The sequence below is a fragment of the Macadamia integrifolia genome, chromosome 9 (genome assembly GCF_013358625.1).
Source record: "Macadamia integrifolia cultivar HAES 741 chromosome 9, SCU_Mint_v3, whole genome shotgun sequence".
Classification (NCBI taxonomy): Eukaryota; Viridiplantae; Streptophyta; class Magnoliopsida; order Proteales; family Proteaceae; genus Macadamia; species Macadamia integrifolia.
In genome coordinates, this window is record NC_056565.1 from 14,238,001 (window position 1) to 14,255,792 (window position 17,792).

At 36.9% G+C, this 17,792-nt stretch overlaps 1 protein-coding gene across 4 annotated transcripts in view; it reads right to left on the reverse strand.

The window, feature by feature from the left end:
• Positions 1-17,792, reverse strand: part of LOC122088888 (importin-11) — a 54,639-nt gene that overhangs the window by 10,236 nt on the left and 26,611 nt on the right. For all 4 annotated transcript variants that reach the window (XM_042658245.1, XM_042658247.1, XM_042658248.1 and 1 more), the window contains exons 13-18: positions 14,706-14,780; positions 14,372-14,506; positions 8,973-9,062; positions 4,220-4,402; positions 4,025-4,129; positions 3,219-3,377 (exon numbers count right to left, since the gene is read on the reverse strand). In XM_042658245.1, coding sequence (XP_042514179.1) covers positions 3,219-3,377; positions 4,025-4,129; positions 4,220-4,402; positions 8,973-9,062; positions 14,372-14,506; positions 14,706-14,780 — 747 coding nt within the window. The remainder of the gene's footprint in view (positions 1-3,218; positions 3,378-4,024; positions 4,130-4,219; positions 4,403-8,972; positions 9,063-14,371; positions 14,507-14,705; positions 14,781-17,792) is intronic.

Sequence of the window (17,792 nt, forward strand, 5' to 3'; positions counted from 1 at the left end):
GGGATTCTCCAACCCCGTCAGCTGATCTACCATGGATCAGACTGGATTCTGCCAACACCAATCCAACCTCCAATTGCAATCTCTTCCGCCATGTGCTAAGTATGATAGCTCAAAAGCTCCCCTCTGCATATAATAAATATACAGAAATGAAAGGGGAATGACACCACTGAATCAGTTTTTGACACCTTGACTAGGGATACAAAATCCCAAAAGAACCAAAACGCAGTGGTTTGGATTGAGATTGTTTACTTAAAGGCTGGACTTATCAAACAGTTATAACCAAGTCAACATAGGGAGACCTGACAAGCCAACAGCTTGTTAATATTTTGGAGATCATTAATTTTCTCTCTCATGTGTGCGTGGTACTATAAAGAGTTCCCGACTTCAGGAGCCGCTAGTTTAATAGTTTACAAGATTGAATTTTGCTTAATTTTTTTTTCCAATTTTCTTGAGTTGGGATCCTACATAAACAATAATCAATAACAGGACTACCAAACAAGTCATACTATCTGCTACTCGTTTAATTTGAGGTTGCAGAAAATGGCTATGTAAATCAATGGACATTCTTGATGCGATTGGAAGTACAAGCGGAAGTGAAGACACCATTTTAAATGATACGGATAAAAACATTCATAGTTAGAGTGATAATAACAATTCTAGTTGCAGTAATGTTGATCATTTATTCGCTGCGGTGAGGCGATGGTGATGGATATAACTTATAGTTTTCGTAATGGTATGGGCTCATGGTCATGACTCTTTTGGATTGTCTGAACCTTGAGAGCTCAGCAGCTTTGGTATGCCAAAGGTGATGTGCAAACATCAGATGTAACTCTGGCCAGATAAGGAAGGAAGCAAAATTGGCTTTCTCTGTGCAACAACTGAACAGGGCTTCTGAAGTAGAAACTCCAAATTTGGAAAAGTTCAAAAAGCAGAGGCTGTTTTTCACAGGTCTAGAGATGAGTAAAGGCACTGCCTTGTGTACCTGAGAACAACACAGGCTAATAAAGTCCATAATGCTTTAAATTTTTCTCCAATTTTTTATTTTCCAAGAGTAGGAAAAAATAGAAAAAAAAAATATTCGTTACAATAATAGTGGTCACAAATCTCATCTCTGTGACTTATATATAATTTTTCCAACATGTTATCACTCATTTTTCACAAGAAAATACTTTGTTTTCCCTTTCAGAACTATTAATGGATTTTGGGGTAAATCACAAATCAATCCTTCGATTCATGCAAATAAACAAGTTTGATGCAATGAATCATGTTGTTTTTTCTAAATCTATAGATTTATATATTAGAATTAAAAATAAAAAAATAAAAATAAAAATAAATAAAAATAAAAATAAATAAAAAAGAAGAAGAAGAAGTTACAATGCAAGATTTCAGTAAAATAAGTTAGGCCTTTTAACTTACCTCACTTGCACAGGTTAAACACTTTAATCTGAGATTTGTGAAGGTTTCATGATTGAAACAAAAAGCAATTTGCTGGGTTAGAATTGTTTTTTATGTAGGAATGCACAAAGGAAAATGTTGGACTGGATAGGTTTCAGAAAGTCTCCATTTTCTTCTCTACTGCAGCATTGTGTTTTGCAGGTTTAAAGGTAAGTATCAATAAGTATTGAGTGTATCAATTAATAGTATAGTTGTCAAGGCGTCGCCTAGGCGACGACTAGGCGTCTAGGTGGATTGCCTAGGGCCTAGGAGACAGCCGCCTTGTTGCACTGCACGTCGCCTTGTGTTTCGGCATTTACTTATGAATATCAAAATAAAATATTATTCATAAATAAGCAAATACCCCCTATTTGAATCCAATAAAAATAGTTTAAAAATCAAATTCCAAAAGGATAAAAAGTCAACCCCCCAGTCCAAGAACAAAAACTGGATTTTGGTTATAGGGACGATTTTCAACTTTTAAATGCTAGGGTTTTTCTCAATTATGAAAATTTTATAAATTCTATCATGTTAAAACATTGCTAAAAACCAAAAGTCCGGTAAAATAATATTTTGTTTTGATATTCATAAAATTATTTTCATTCAGGCGATTTTAACAGTATTCGTGCATTTAAAAATAAGTTTGACTGAAGCATAACTTTATCATTGCAACTCAGATTTAAGTAATCTTAGACTTGTTAGAAAACTGGTTTTATGTTATAACTAATACAAAAAGTCTCATGTAAAAATAAAATCATTTGACCAGTCAAACTTATTATAGAATAAGAGCATTTCTCTAAATGTTGATTTTTTATAACTTAATATGACTTAATGTTAATTTTTTATGATTTGATGTGGCTAAATGTTGATTTTTAATGACTTGATGTGACTTAATCTTGATTTTTTATGATACAAGGTATATATAACTTACTAAATAATGTTAGAAAATAGGAAAAATAAAAAATAACACTTGTTCGCCTTCTCGCCTAAGCGCTTAGACAACCCTCCACCACCTTGGTTCGCCTTGGCGTCGTGACAACTATGATTAATACCGAGCCATATCGGGTCATGTCGACCGATACAGTGAGATACATTGTTTCTAAATTTATTGTATTGGATAAGGATCGGTACCTTCGGTAAGTATTGGTGGATGATACTATAATGATGCTGATATAGATCAGACAATCCAAGACAGTCTTAAATCACAGAAGCCAACGTCCAATGGTAAAGGGAAGCTAGCATGCTAGAAGCCTTGAGCAGCACAACCAGTCTTCCAGACAACATGGACATATTTAATAGAGGAAAAGTCTCATAACATGCCCATAACCACAAAAATAGCCAAGTTGTTTAGCACAATGACAAATGCTCATCTCAAATATGATATTCTACACAGTAATGGGACAATGCAGCAACATTAATCAGGGGCCATTTGATCTTCATTTCCCATTATAATGCCACATGTATGAAGCATCCATGATAGACATCAAAGAATGGAAGTGCTTCATGTATAGTCTGTACCCCCCCCCCCCCCAGTTGCTCACATACTTTTCTCAGATGCCAAATAACAGAAGCGTCTTTTAGCCTTTAAAATGTGGAATATAATGTGGAATATAAGAAAGATGTTGACAGGATTACATCCCTAAGAATGAGTGCTAATGAAAAGAAACAAGATGCAAGAACAAATACCATGTAGAGGCTGGACAATGACCCTCTAAGACAACAAGAAGCCATTTAACTGAATTCTCCATTATAAGTAAACAAATAAATAGAATTTAGACAGGTACCTGTATCAGAAGTTCAATAATAGGAAGTGTTGAGAGAATCCCTCTATCATTGACATTTCCGAGGATCAACTCAAAAAGTTTGGCCACACTTGACGCATGCATATTCAGGAACTCTGCCCCACCCAAAATTATGTAGCTCTCCATGATGCTAACGGCAACCTGGAATTGGGAGGCATTAACAGTTTACGGTTCGTGCGATAAGGAGAGTGAAAATTGCAAGAATTACCAGACAATGGATATAAATGCATAAACCGATAACTGCCTCATCCAACTAATAGGGATACCTTAGAACCAAATGAAAGACGTGCGGAAAGGATAAAACAGTATCAGAACGAATTTGAGATGTGCACTCAGCCACAAACGCTAAGCTCAAAAAGCTTGTCCGTGGTTCCTAAAATGGAATAAAGGTCCCCCTACTAATCACAGATGTCCTGTTTATTCTATTGTACAGAGAGAATCAGACACACTTGCACAGTATTCACGGGCTCAAAACACAATACTTTGAAGATGGTAAGCTTTATTAAGCATAAACAAATTCAAATCATAAAATCTGCAGAGAAGACAATACAACGGTCCAATAGTAGTTCAAAATTATAGCAAGCATACATTAATTACTAGGTGAGTTAAATTCAGAAGCATTAAGGCTTCATGGAGAAGTTACAAGGTTATTTACGTAGAAAATAGCACAATGCTAATCTGAACAACAGGAAGGAAAAAGAAAAAACAAAGAAGAAGAAGAAGAAAATGAAGTACACAGAAATAAAAAGTTCAAAAGCACCGACTGGTGACAATCTATTAAGTCTAACCTGCAAGTGATCAAAGCTTCGTTCCATGATTTCCACTAGATATGGAAAGAATCCTAATAACTGAGGCACCAAGGATGGAGCTTGAGAAAGTGCTTCTTCCCATAGCTGAAAATAGAGTAGATTAATTACATTAGTGTGATCTACTTCTTGCAAATGTCAGCATCGAGGAAAGACAAGAATGAAAGATCAACAAACCAGCACACTATCCTCCAGAAGATTGAGTTCATCGGGGCTGTTAATATCAACACCCCTTTGTAGAATGGGAAGCAGCATGTTATAGCAAATGGGTGACTGATGACCAAGGGCAACCATAAAGTTACGTAGTGCAATAAGAAGTTGGATCTGTAATAAACTTTCACCGCTAGATTCATCCCAGACCTAGTCAAATGTGAGAGCCAGTAACCTTAATGAGTATAATGTGAGTTGTTAAGGGTAACATGATGTAGGAGAGGAAGAGGAGTATCGGAAATAATGTTAATAGCAATCTAACTACTGACACTGCCAAAAGTGCAGAAACCAGCTAAATGAAGTTGAACACAGAGTATTGAACAGATTCTCCTTGGAAACAGGATAAATGCAAACTGTAAGATCTTACTCTTATACCGGTGTACGACTCTAATCTCCTGCCCAAGCAACAAAAGCATTTCAGGCTAAAAAAATACATAGGAAGTATTGGTGGGAATAACCTGATTCTTTCACAAAGAAAAATAACTAATTGATATATACCAGTACTGATCTCCATTTAATTAATATGCAAATGAACCCAGATTCACCTATCAAAGGAAAGAATTCATAAATTCTCCAAAACAAGACCAAAACCTGTTTTGTTCTTCAATCTCTTCAATCACACAGAATGGAAAATGATTCTTTCTCTACAAAGTTTAAGCCACTTCCTCCTCATGCACCCAAATCTCTGCAATCAGATATTCCACAACTTGACCCGAAACAGGACCAGGGTTTAAAGTATCAGTTCGTATTGTATCGTATCGTATCGGTGGGTATCAATACAATATGTATTGTGTATCATATTTGTATCGGTACCTTTAAAAAGGTTACTAAATCTAGATCCTTCAAATCAGACTTGTCTAGTCACCGCCTAAGCATCCAGGCGGTTTGTCTGGAGTCTAGGCAAATGTTGCTTAAGTGCACGTCTCCTGGCAGTAAGGCTCTAGTCTGGCACTTATTTATGTCAAAATCATTTAAGCAAATGTTTTACATTTACTTAAAATATTATTCTTAAACAAGAAACACAAATTTGAATTCAATAAAATAGTTTCAAAATCAAATTCCAAAAGGATAAAAGTCACCCCCCCCCCCAATCCAAGAAAAAAAAAACTAGATTTTTGGTTGTAGGGGTGATTTTCAACTTTTAAATGCTAGAGTTTTTCAATTCTGAAAATTTCATAAAGCTTATCACGGTAAAAACATTGCCATAAACCAAAAGTGAGGTAAAATATTCTTTTGCTTTGATATCCATAAAATTATTTTCATTCAGGAAATTTTAGCAGCATTTGTGCACTTTAAAGTTTGACTAGAACATAACTTTGTCATTACAACTTAAATTTAACTAATCTTAGCCTTGTCGGAAAGTTGGTTTTGTGTTCTACCTAATACAAAAGTCTCATGTAAAAATAAAATCATTTGACCAATCAAACTTATTATAGAACAAAAACATTCCTCCAAATGCAGATTTTTATGACTTTATGTGACTTAATCACTTAATGTGGCTTAATTTTTATTTTTGATGATTTGATATGGCTTAATATTGATATTTGATTGACTTCCAACTCTTGCTCGTATGAGAAGATATGGAATGCCATCTACTTTGATGTCTCCTCTAAACTTGGTTGCCTAAACCATCACCTTGTTCGTGACACCCCAAGGAACAGGCATATTGTTGTTGCTTGGGGCCTCCCCTCTTCTATCATTGTAACCCCCCAAAAAATTGATGTTTTGTCCCCATTTTTCTTCTCTCTGGCCAGATGGCTAGTTTGATCCCCCCCCCTCTTTTTCCCCCCTTGTATATTCTCTTCTTGCATAATCTAATTGTTTATTCATCCAAGAAAATATTGATTTTTGATGATATAAGCTATATTTAGCATCGTTAATGCTTCCAATAGATCTGGCACACTATCCTCTTTGATGTTAGAATTAAGCTTTATGAGGCCCTGTCTAGATGTGCTAACTCTCTAGACATAGGCTTATTGTTACCTTTTAGAGCCTTCCCCACTCGCTCTAATGGGTGGGGTTTTGTTTTGTTGTTTTCTTTTCTCCTCTCCCCTCTTCTCTAAGGGGAGCCCATGTATCTCTTTCTCCTTTTGGTTGTAAATTATATATTCATCCAAAAAAAAAAAACATTTGGTGGCACCATGATGAACAAGGGGAAGGGTGGCGGAGGCTAGATAAGGGACTAGTGGAGAAGAAATGAAGACCATTCTCCCATAACATTTTATTATTCCTTTTCATTCCTATTTAACCAACCATCTGTCATTGCGTCATCTTTTCAAACAACACATACACAAAAACTTGTCAACAGTCAAATAATTAGTGAACCTCTCAGAGGTATTTAGATTAGTTCCTTTCTTTCCTATCTCCCCTCTATCTATTTTAAATACTTTTCAAAATTCGATCAAATTAATTGAGTATCTCATCATCTGTTTGGTGGGCCAACCGACCAATTGATAATATAAAGGTTGGGCCTCCACGTCACAGAACCCTTCTTGTCAATGTCTTTTAAGGCATCGGTGAATCTTTTTCGTGTACTTGTTTTTGTCAATAAATCTCTCTAAGGCAACTTCCCTTATTTCTGCATTTCATTCTCTATTTTTTGCAACCTCAAACAAAACGAGAATAAAGGGTAGGCCTATGAATTCAAAGTCACCACGGAAGGGTCAATCAATAGCATAGGTCTTTCTTTCCCGAGTCTCCCTTCGAAGGATTTTCTTTGAAAGCCTAATTCGGTAGGTTAGGACTACTTTGTTTGATATCAAACATTATGTTCTAAAGCTAAGCATGGCTTAAGATCTCGACGAGATCTCGCTACAAGAGCACAAGCAATATATAAAATGTACAATATCTCGGTCAAGATCTTAGTGAATATCTTAGTCTTGACTTGAGTATAAAATGTACAATATCTCGGTCGAGATCTTAGTGAATATCTTGGTCTCGACTCGACTCGACTCGAGACCAAGTCACATGGGGTATATCCATAATTGTCGACCCTTAACTCGACCCAACTCATCATAACTTTACATCACTCGCCTATCTTGCCCTATTGTGAAGAAAAAGTGAGCTTTTGGTGGTTTTTCTTTTTCCAAATCTCTCCTCTACAGTGTAGATTAATAACTTTAACACTTGGAGATTATAGATTATCATTTTATCATCAATCTTTGGAGATCATTTTCTTCTCAAGAATGATTTTAGGTAAAAACTTCTCAAAACCACTTTTTTAATAGAAACATGGTCATAATTGTTTGTTTTTATTATGTAATAGCCTAGGGTGAAGGGTTTGAAGACTACCTACATAGGGTCCGAAGTCAAAGTACCATTTTGTGTTTGAATTTAAAAAAATGAGGTTTCTATTGTGTTTAGAAGGCCTAAAATAGGGCAAATGACAAGTTTTAGGGGTTAAAAATCCAATATGGCCACCGAGATGGCTGGGGAAAAAATACAAGATCTCACCAAATCTTGGTATTTTGGCCTAGCAAAACCTAGGTCAAGATCAAGATCTTATGCTAAGTACCAATAACTCTAATGCTTCAGTCTTGTTATATCTACTGGTTCGTGTTTTTAGGCTTCCCTAGTCGATTAAGGTTGCAGAAACCCTTATGTGCACCTTTCTTTGGAAATGGTTGACTTTGTCAAATTTCTCCATCCCATTTGTTAGTCTTCCATTTGTCTCCCTAACAAAGAAGGGGGTCTTGGCCTATGCAGAATCCAAGATGTTAACTCTATAGGCACCCTCAAGCTTATTTGGATGCTTGTCTCCAAACAAAATAGCATTGGGCTCTCCTGGGTTTACTCTATGTCTCGACCCCCCCACTCTGACGCCTCCTGGGTTTGGCATAATATCTTCAGCCTCCGTCTTACTGCTTTCAGAGCCATCCATTCCTCCATCGCTGATAACCATACCACTTCCCTCTGGCTAGACAACTGGCATCCTCAGGAGTTCTCCTCTTTATGATGGGAGCTAGATCAATCTACTCCTCTGGCTTGGATAGAGATTCATTTATTGCCTCCATTATCTCCAACAAGGCATCCCCCCTCTCTCCTCCTCTCCTCTCTTGGACATCTGGTCCTCCCTTCCCCCTCCCTCATGGCCATCAAGGTAGGGGCGACAGAGTTATTTGGATCCCCTCGCCTGTGGGCATCTTTAGCTCCTCAGCTTGGAATTTTGTCCAATCTTGCAATCTTTTATTCCCCTGCCATAAGATTGTTTGGTTCAAAGGTCATATTCCCCATGCCATAGTTTAAATGCCTGGAGAGCGCTATCCAACTACCTCCCTACATAATCCTTCGTCCTTTACAGGCACATCCATGTCCCCCTTGCCTATTGTCTCTGCTAGAATGGGACTGAAGACTCAGTTCACCTTTTTCTATTGCCCTTTTGCCCCTTCTCTTCCACTATGCTAGCCTAATAGGAGAAGAATCTTGCCCCTTCATAAGGAGTGGATTTCGGTTGATACGACTTTTGTAGGGAACTTTATTTGTGACATTGTTGGAAAGCAAGCCTTTTATGTCGCACTAAATCACATCTGGCTAGAACGGAATCTTCAAAGATGGACTTACAACTCTCGCTCTTTTGATAAATTTGGAATGCAATCTACTTCGATATTAGTCTCAAGCTCAGCATGCTCCCCCATCACCTTGTTAGGGATTTCCCAAGGAATTTACACAACTAAAGAAAAGAGGTAGAAACTAGAAAAGAGAGAAATATTCAGCTAAATACCTTCTGGAAAAATTCCACCAACTTGTTTGCAAATGGAATGACTCCACCAACATGCGTGATAAGCACAGAAATCAAATTTAAAACTTGGACCTGCAAACAAACAAAAATATACTTCAGACAATGTTAAAGAAGCCATGCAACATGGTAATAACGAACATCTAAATAAGAAAAGGCCACAGAACTTCAATAATGTTGAATAACTTGAATTAGAAATCCTGAAAATTACCAATTAGAGATGCTTTTGATAGTCAGAAAAAGAAATTAGATTAACAAGTTCAGGCCCCTTAGATCTTTCTTTTATTTTATTTTTTCTCAGATTCCTGCTTTACTGAACAAAAATAGAAAATCAATCAAGATACACTAACGTATATATAATAATAGAAAGTGAAAAGAAAACATTACTTTCGACTAAAAAAAAAAAAAAAAAAAAAGGAAGAAAATATTACTTGCAGAAGGAGAAATTTAGGACGGGAACCCTCATTCCAAGAGATTATATAAATTGAACTCAAGAATAAGAGGCCAGTCCTTAGCAAAAGTAAAAAAGAATAAGAGGCCAGTCCTTGGGCTCGTGTGCGAAGTTTTTTTTTTTTTTGGGGGTGAATAAAAAATTCATTACCAAGAAGAACAAAAAGAAAACATACAGCTCTCAGAAAGGGGGGAAGGAAAGAAAGAGGCCCAGCTTAAGGGGTCACATTCCTGATGATGGATCTAGGCAGATCCCAAGAATTTATAATATGACAGTTCCTAGATGTCGGATTACAAGAGGAGGAGAGTCTTGAGATCTTGGCTTTGACATCGAAGGAGATGGAACCCCAAATCCTATCCAGAGAGCGAAAGATGGAACCCCAAATCCTATCGTGTGCAAAGTTGATTTGGAGAAATCGTAAGACCATTTTTTGAGTGAGATTCAACAAATGAGGTACTAGAAAAGTTGCTTTCAAAGAAATAGAGGAATTAGATTCTCAAATCTATGTCCCATATATTTTGCTTTTGTCATCCATGGAGCACTAGGATGAAATTTAAAAAGCTCAAGTGGACTTGCATTCCATGATAGTGGTGTAAGCATTTAGCAAACTATTACACAGAAGAATAGAGGTATCTCTTGTTTAAGGGTAAAAGGTTAATGAAAAGGATGCCATATCTCCTATTTACTGACTATTGATCACCAATAATTTATTTTGGGGGCATCATTGAAGGATTTCATGATACCTTTTACGGTAAAAGGTTCAGGCAGCCAAGGCATATGCTCGGGTTCAAGTCTTGAGCGTGGCTGCTTTGCGCAAAAAAATCCCAATGGTTAGGACCAACTCTAAACTCATCCCTCCCAAGATCCCACATAGGTGGGACCGGCACTAGGTAATGGCCCTTTATTATTCTTGGGACACAATTCTTCTTACTTCATGGCATCATCTGTAGACAAAATGGAGAAGTTGCAGAGGTTTATTATGGGAGGAATGAGTTTTCTTATAATTTTTTTTTTAAGTGAAGAAGTTGTTGGCCAAAGAAATTACAGGGAATTGCAATAAAAAACCTAAGGTCAGAATAATTAAAGATATGATACCCAATGACAAGTCTGCGTAAGTATCAATCTCAAGGCTGATTGGCTGAAAAAATGGAGGAAGTTAGAGCAAAGTTGAAGTGATGCATGATACAAGTTGTACCACTTGGTTCCTCTCATGGATCAAAATCTCAGTTTCGTACAAACCCAAGACAATACCATGGGTTAAAATGGTATCATCCCAGGTTTCGCATGGTTTCGAGGTTTCGACCGAAACCTGGTTGAACGAAAGGTATAAATCCCCAATCTCTGTCGAAACTTTTCAGTTTCGACAAATTTCATTGGATTCGACCCCTTGGAGGTGTTTATTGCCCAATACTTGTCCTTTTTTTTCCAAAAATACTTCATTGATCACCTCTTTCTTGCGTTCTCATACACATTGAACCCTTTTAGAGTGTGGATTTATTGCTTGGAGTAACGCCCTTTTTACCCAAATCTTTTGGAAGAATATACTATCGATAGTGTAGATTTGTTTCGAGTTTTTTCTGGATTTAGCAAAAATAATTTCCGGAAAAAAAAAAATCCGCTTTGGTTTTGAAAAATCAAGAAAAATAATGAAAGTATTGGAAACATGTTTCAGCCAAAATTGATTAACAATGTGATGTAATTTAATTACTTTTTGTTAATTAATTAATTATTAAAATTTAAATATATATAAAACTTAGGAAAAAATTTAGAATACGCATTGTTGTAGTTTTAGGAGCCTTACTTGATGTCTACATTTTAATAATTTATGTTCTTGTTGCAACAAATCGCCAACTAATGCATAATGGTTGGGGAAGGTGGGGGCATTGCATGGAGGAATGGGATACCTCTTTAGGCCAACAACAAGAAGTCTCATGCTCTAAAAAAAAAAATGGGTGAGGTGGGGCCACTAGATTGAAGTGGCATCTTGCTGGTGGTGATGTCAACCTATGATAGAGAGAAGGGTTGTCACCATGGTTCGAGAACTCAGTCAAAACCTGCGAAATTTCGCAGGTTTCGATCATGTTTCGACCAAATTAGACGAAATTTCACATGTTTCGACCGAAACATGGGAAATTTCGACCAAAACAACTGGTTGGACCCTTTGGCTTGAACCAGGTCATATATAAGTTAGTTTGAAAAGAAACCCAAGCCTTCTTTAGCAGAATTCGACCATCTTCTTAGTTTTTCTCCTACGAGTGGGAAACTTGGGGAAACAATGGAGAATTCCATTTTTTGCCTAACAAAATTGAATCTAAGGGTGGTTCTTACTTCATCTACATAAGAAAATAATTTGGACAAAAAAGGTAAGTCAAAACTTCCCAAAAAATTATTTTTTTATAGAATATACTTGTAAATAGAGTAGAATTATGTAAATTTTTTATATGTTACTTAGGAGGACCCAATATACGCATTCACGGTGGCCGAATTTTTTTTTGCCTATTAATGCTTTTTTTTCTGTTTTTTGAAAATGCATTACCGAACCTTTGGTTCACTACAAGTATGACTTTATGTTTTTTTCTTTATGAAACTAATGATGCGAATGTATTAGAAATGTCTAAAATAGGATGTACACAAAAAACTAGGCAAAAAAATAATTTTTGGGGGTCCAAACCTACGTTTCCAGTTTCCATCAAACTAGGAAAAATTCCCTGGTTTCCTCAAAATTTCTCAGGTTTCGTCCAAAATTTTGGTCTCCCCAAGGGTCGAAACCCGACACCTTGAACATTGGTTGTTATTGATGGAAGAAGAAAGAACTTCGATCGATTTTTGCTTGAAGATCAAGGCTCTGATACCATGTAAAATAGAAGAGAGAAATATATGTATATATATATATAGAGAGAGAGAGAGAGAGAGAAAGAGAGAGAGTCCTGCAATTTATGCAAGGGAGTCCCAATTGTGTGTATGGGGCTACCCACTTCTATTCGTTATATAGAGCTCAAATCAGCTATTACAAGTCCTACTAGGAATAGGAATCCAAAACATAATAGAAAACTAACACAGACTTACTGGTTTCTAACTTAGACACCAATCCTAGTTGAACTAGGATAATCCTAGCTGGACTAAGAAAACACCAAGGGAGGAACCTGCGACTTGAACAAGACTCCTCCTCCTCCTTTCACGCCTTGATTGACCTCTTTCTAGTTAGAAATTAAGAATGCCTTTCTATATTGCGATTTACATGAGGAAGTTTATATGGAACAACCTCTTAGGTATGTTGCTCAGGGGGAGAATTCTCAGAAAGTTTATAGGCTAAACAAAGCTATTTATGGGTTGAAACAATCCCAAAGAGCATGATTTGATAAATTTAGCAAAGTTGTTCCAATCACTCAGTATTTTCTCTTCCTTAAAAATCTAAGGTTATTGTGTTGGTTATTTATGTGGATAAATATTATTGTCTCTGGTAACTACTTGTTTGTGATTGAACAGGTTGAGTCATACTTGGAGCAACACTTACAAATAGCTCTCAGCCTCTCAGATGTTTTCTTGGCATTGAGGTCATTCGAAGTAAGAAAGGGTTTAGTTTGTCTTCGTAGAAGTCTGCTCTTGACCTTTTGAGTGATACAGAAATGTTTGCACGTAAGCCTATAGATACTCCTATGGATCCTCATGTCAAACTTGGAGCGTCTGATGACAAGGAATTTGAAGACAAACATCAATATCGGAGGTTAATCAGAAAACTTATATATCTTATAGTTACCCTACTGAAATATCCTCTATTGTTGTTATGATTAGTCAGTTTATGGAGACACTTAAGCAGACTCATTAGGGGGCAGCATGCTCTATACTCAGATATCTTAAGAGTGCTCCAAGGAAAAGTCTAATTTATTGCCATACTGGTCACACCAATTTTGTTGGTTATTTCGATGTTGATTGGGCTGGTGTTGATGGTGATCAAAGATCTACTACAGGCTATTGTACCTTTGTTGAAGGTAATCTTGTTACACAGAAGAGTAAAAACCAAGCTACAGTAGCTCGTTCTAGTGTTGAAGCTGAATAAAGAGGTGTAGCTCATGTAGCTGACTTGATGTGGCTTAAATCCTTTGTTTAGGAGCTTGGTTTTTTTTTATCAACAAACTCATTGACATGTCCTATGATAACCATGTAGCTATTTATATTACTAGTAATACTATCTTTCATGAGAGGAACAAACATATTGCAGTGGAATGTCATTTTGTTCGGGATGCAATGATAAAGAAGTTGATTTTCACTTCGTTTGTCAGTTCCGGTGATCACTTCGTTTGTCAGTTCCAGTGATCAACTGAGAGATTTGTTTACCAAGACCTTATTTCAAGATGTATATTTCTAAGGGTATTCCAAGCTGGGCATGGATGATTTCAGTGCTCCAATTTGAGGGGGAGTGTTAAGTAGTGAGCGTCGGTTCTATAAGGGGTATGTATGTAATGTTCTTTCTTATTATGGTCTTTGGTTGTGGACCTGGTCCTGGATTATAATTTCTTATTTTCATATCAATACATATACATCTCCCACCCACGGTTTAAGTATTCTGCTCCTCACCCAAACCATAGGCAGTGTTCTCTCCATTCTCTCTTCTCTTCTCTTCTCTCTTTCTTATGTGCTGGTACTGATTCAAGTTCTGTTATTGTCAAAAAATTGATACAGTTATTTTTCAATGAGCTTTTCATGGCTTCTTCTATAACTCTTAGTTTTCAGCTAGGAAGTCTATTTTCTTCGGCTGCTTCAAGTTAAAACAGGACCATACTTACACATGCATATTCCAAAATAACCTGAACAAACGGCACCAGTGCATACATTTGAAAGTCTCAGTCAAAAGTTTGTGTTCTCTAATTTCCACGGTCAAGCAAGACCATGTCCATCAAAAGTACAGAGAAGTATGCTAGTGGCAAGAAATAACCTTTGAATCAAACTCCTGAACTTCCTCAACCAACTTAAAGCATAAATCCCAACATGTTGGAAGAAGATCTGTAAAATTTTGTTCAGAGAAGTTCGCATCTTCAATAAGGAAAGTCAGAGACCGGCATGCTGCCAGCTGAAACAATTAAACCAAAACTTTAGTGAATTAGAAGGATCTATGGAAAGGGAAAAAAAAGGATTGAGAAGTAAATGTTAATAGGCTACAATGAGATGGAAGCCGACTGTAGCTGAAATCAGTAAACAACAAAGATAAAATGCAGCACCAATAGTAAACCTCTTTTGTTTAAAAGAAATCCTGGAAGTAAGCAGCATACCCTAACTGCTAAGTCTTTGTCCTGAAGCAATTTGATTAAAGCACAATACACTGATCTTTTTGTGTCATCTTTTATCTGCCAGAAGAAGCACAAAGAGGCATTGTCAAGGTCATTCAGACAATGTGGATAAAAAAGTATGTTCAAATTCTTTTAGCTGAAGTCACTACATGGTAAATCAGAAAGGAAAATAATGTGATATTACTGTCAGTATAACAACAATGCAGGGTGAGCACCTGATGCAACTTGGCGATGGATTTAGGCAACTATATTTTGAGTTTATTTTTATTTACCTTCCTTTATTGGTTAGAGATTAGATTAGCAGTCTTTTATTTAGATTTGATTTTTATTTTAGTTGCTATCTAGGTTTAGTTTCCATTTTTAATTAGCTTCCAAAATTATGTCATTATTATTTTTTTTTTTTTTTATTATTTTTTTTGCCTTGAAAAGAACTCAGTTTTTAGATTTTGAAGAATAGAAATTTGATTAAGAGTTTTGGTATGAGAACCATGGCTGCCGATTCCCCCTTCTTCTTCCTCTAAAATTTTCCAATTTCTTCTCTTCTTTCTCTTTTCATTCTCTTCTTCCTTTTATTATTCTGGTTTCTTTCTCTTCTCCTCTCTATTGTTACTGTAGTTACTGTTACTTTTCTGGTTTGGGAATACCCTGTTCTGGGCGAAAGTTGCAGCCCACGGAAACTGGGTTCTGCTCTGTGGCTAACCTATTTGAGCCAAGGTCTTGAGCGAAGGGATCCCTCTCATAGGCGACCCCAGCCATTGAATCTTAGACCAGAAGCCCTACTCTGAGTTGAGAAAACAAGCCTGCAACTGGACTGCTAGAAGTTCTACCGCCTGGTTTATTTCTGGCTCTTACCGCAGCCTCCCAGCCAGCAGATCCAAGGGGTTATCTTGCGGGATTGAAAGAGCCTCCTATTGAGAAGCTAGGCCTGAAGTTTCATGGCCATGGGACAAGTTTTGAAGGAGTTCTCTCCTCTTTCGTTCCCTGGTTCTTTTCGCCCCTGTGATGGGTGTCGTGAGGTTGGAGACAACCTCTTAAAGTGAGTTTTAAGTTTTTTTTTTACTTATTTCCAATATTGCCCCTCTCTTCTTCTAATATCTTCCATAGTCCCAATCTTTATTTCTAATTACAGAATACCCCTCCCCTTCTATTTTCTATTCCAATTTGGCCCTATTATTTATCTTTTCTCTCTTTTAGTTGCTTGAGCCAATTTCTTGAATTTACAAAAATGCCCCTACTTTGAAAACTGGTTTAGTTGTTAATTGTGGGCCCCGAAGCGATCCGACTCCCTCGGATCCGCATCAGCACCCAAAAAAATAGCAATAGCAATAATAATGGTAAGGCTTTTAGATGTGGACTTCTGCAGAATAAATGTAATAATAGAACTTCATCTTCTAGAAGGGTTTTCTTTCCCCAATGCTCATACATAACTAATTACACTTAATGCACGCTATTGTGGAAGTGTGTGAGCTGTAAGCTCTTCTCCCCTACTCTCCTCTGCTTTTCTCTTTTTTTTTCAGGTTACTGTTGACAGTACTGTTCATTGTCCCCGACCCTCTTCCACTCTTCCTATCGATCTGGTTTTCTCCTCGCTTTTCCCTATTCTTTCTCTATTATGTCCTACCATATTCCTCTTCTTTTCTCCCATCGCAGGCTGTTGGAACATACAAACCAGCAAGCTGCTCAGCACCCGGTTTATCATGAAATAGCCTAAATCAATTCATTGATTCCTAATCTGGAATCAGGACTGGCTGGCTGCATCAATTTTATTCTCGGAGGCTCGAAGCCTACCATTCTGCAATCATGTATCCTGAAATTCTTAAATCTTTTAGTTGAGCTCCAAAGAGGAGTTCAAACTCTTTAAACTTCAAGTTAGGTTCAGAGCATGTAAAGGGAACTTCAAAGCTACAAAAAAGAGTCCCTACAGAAGAGCTTTCTGTCCACAATCAAATTCCCAAGCCTGTTGAGCAGGAACAGAAAATGGTGGCAAAAGAATAAGACAAATTTGTTGTTCATTACAAGGACATACTGGTGCATGTGGACGTGGAAGAAGAACCAGTGAAGGTTTCATGAACAAGGAACATAAACTGGTTGATCTTTTGATCGTTGAGCCAGTTGAATTTGTGCTTCCAAATTGCATCTTCTGACAAAATTCTTGTCGCTGATTTTGTACGTTGGGTTATGAACTATTTGTAGGTTTCACTAGATCGAGGAGGATTGTTGCTACTAGTCGTGAGTTGAAGATCCTTCCATTCTATAAAACACGAGGAAAAGAATTTTGAACAAAAGGGGAATAGTACAGGTCCGGTTCAAAAATTGGTCCAACTTTATTAGCACTTGGTTATGGGCTTTTTTTTAAAAGCATTTTTATTTGTAATTAACCCAATTATAAGACTCAAATTTTAGATCCATAGGGGTACACCAGATTAGTGTCTTGCATCAAGTGTTTGAGTTAGATTAGGATACAAACTAGCGAGAGAGAAAAAAAAAAAACATGTTTGGAGTCTACTTATTTAGGTCAATATAAGAGAGTAAGTAGGAGTCATTTTATGAGTCAAAGTTAAAGTCCATTAGGTTATAGGTATTGAAGTGTTTGAAGTTTATAGGTTTCTACTTTTGAGTTTTTTATATTATGTAACCCCCTATCAGATTAGACAGTTGAACAGAATCTTATTTGTAGAAGTGTATGGACTGCGAGCTCTTATCCCCTACCCTGCTCTTCTCTTTCTTCAGTTTATTGTTCACGGTACCATTTCATAGTACTGTTCATTGCCCCACAAATAAATCTACTCGTCTTCCTCTCTCCTTATCAATCAGATTTTCTCCTCCCTTCCCCTTATCTTTTCTCCCTTATTTCCTACCATATCCCTTCTTTTCTCCCATCACAGGCTGCTGGAACACAGACCAGCAAGCTACTCAGCCGCTGGTCTGTTACGAAAATAGCCTAAACCTGGGCCTATCTTGCAGCCAATTGATTTGTTGATTCCTAATCTAGGATCAAGATTGGTTAGAGTTTTTGAGGAAGATAACAAGTTCAAAAAAGGATGAATTTTATTTTTTTTACACAATAAA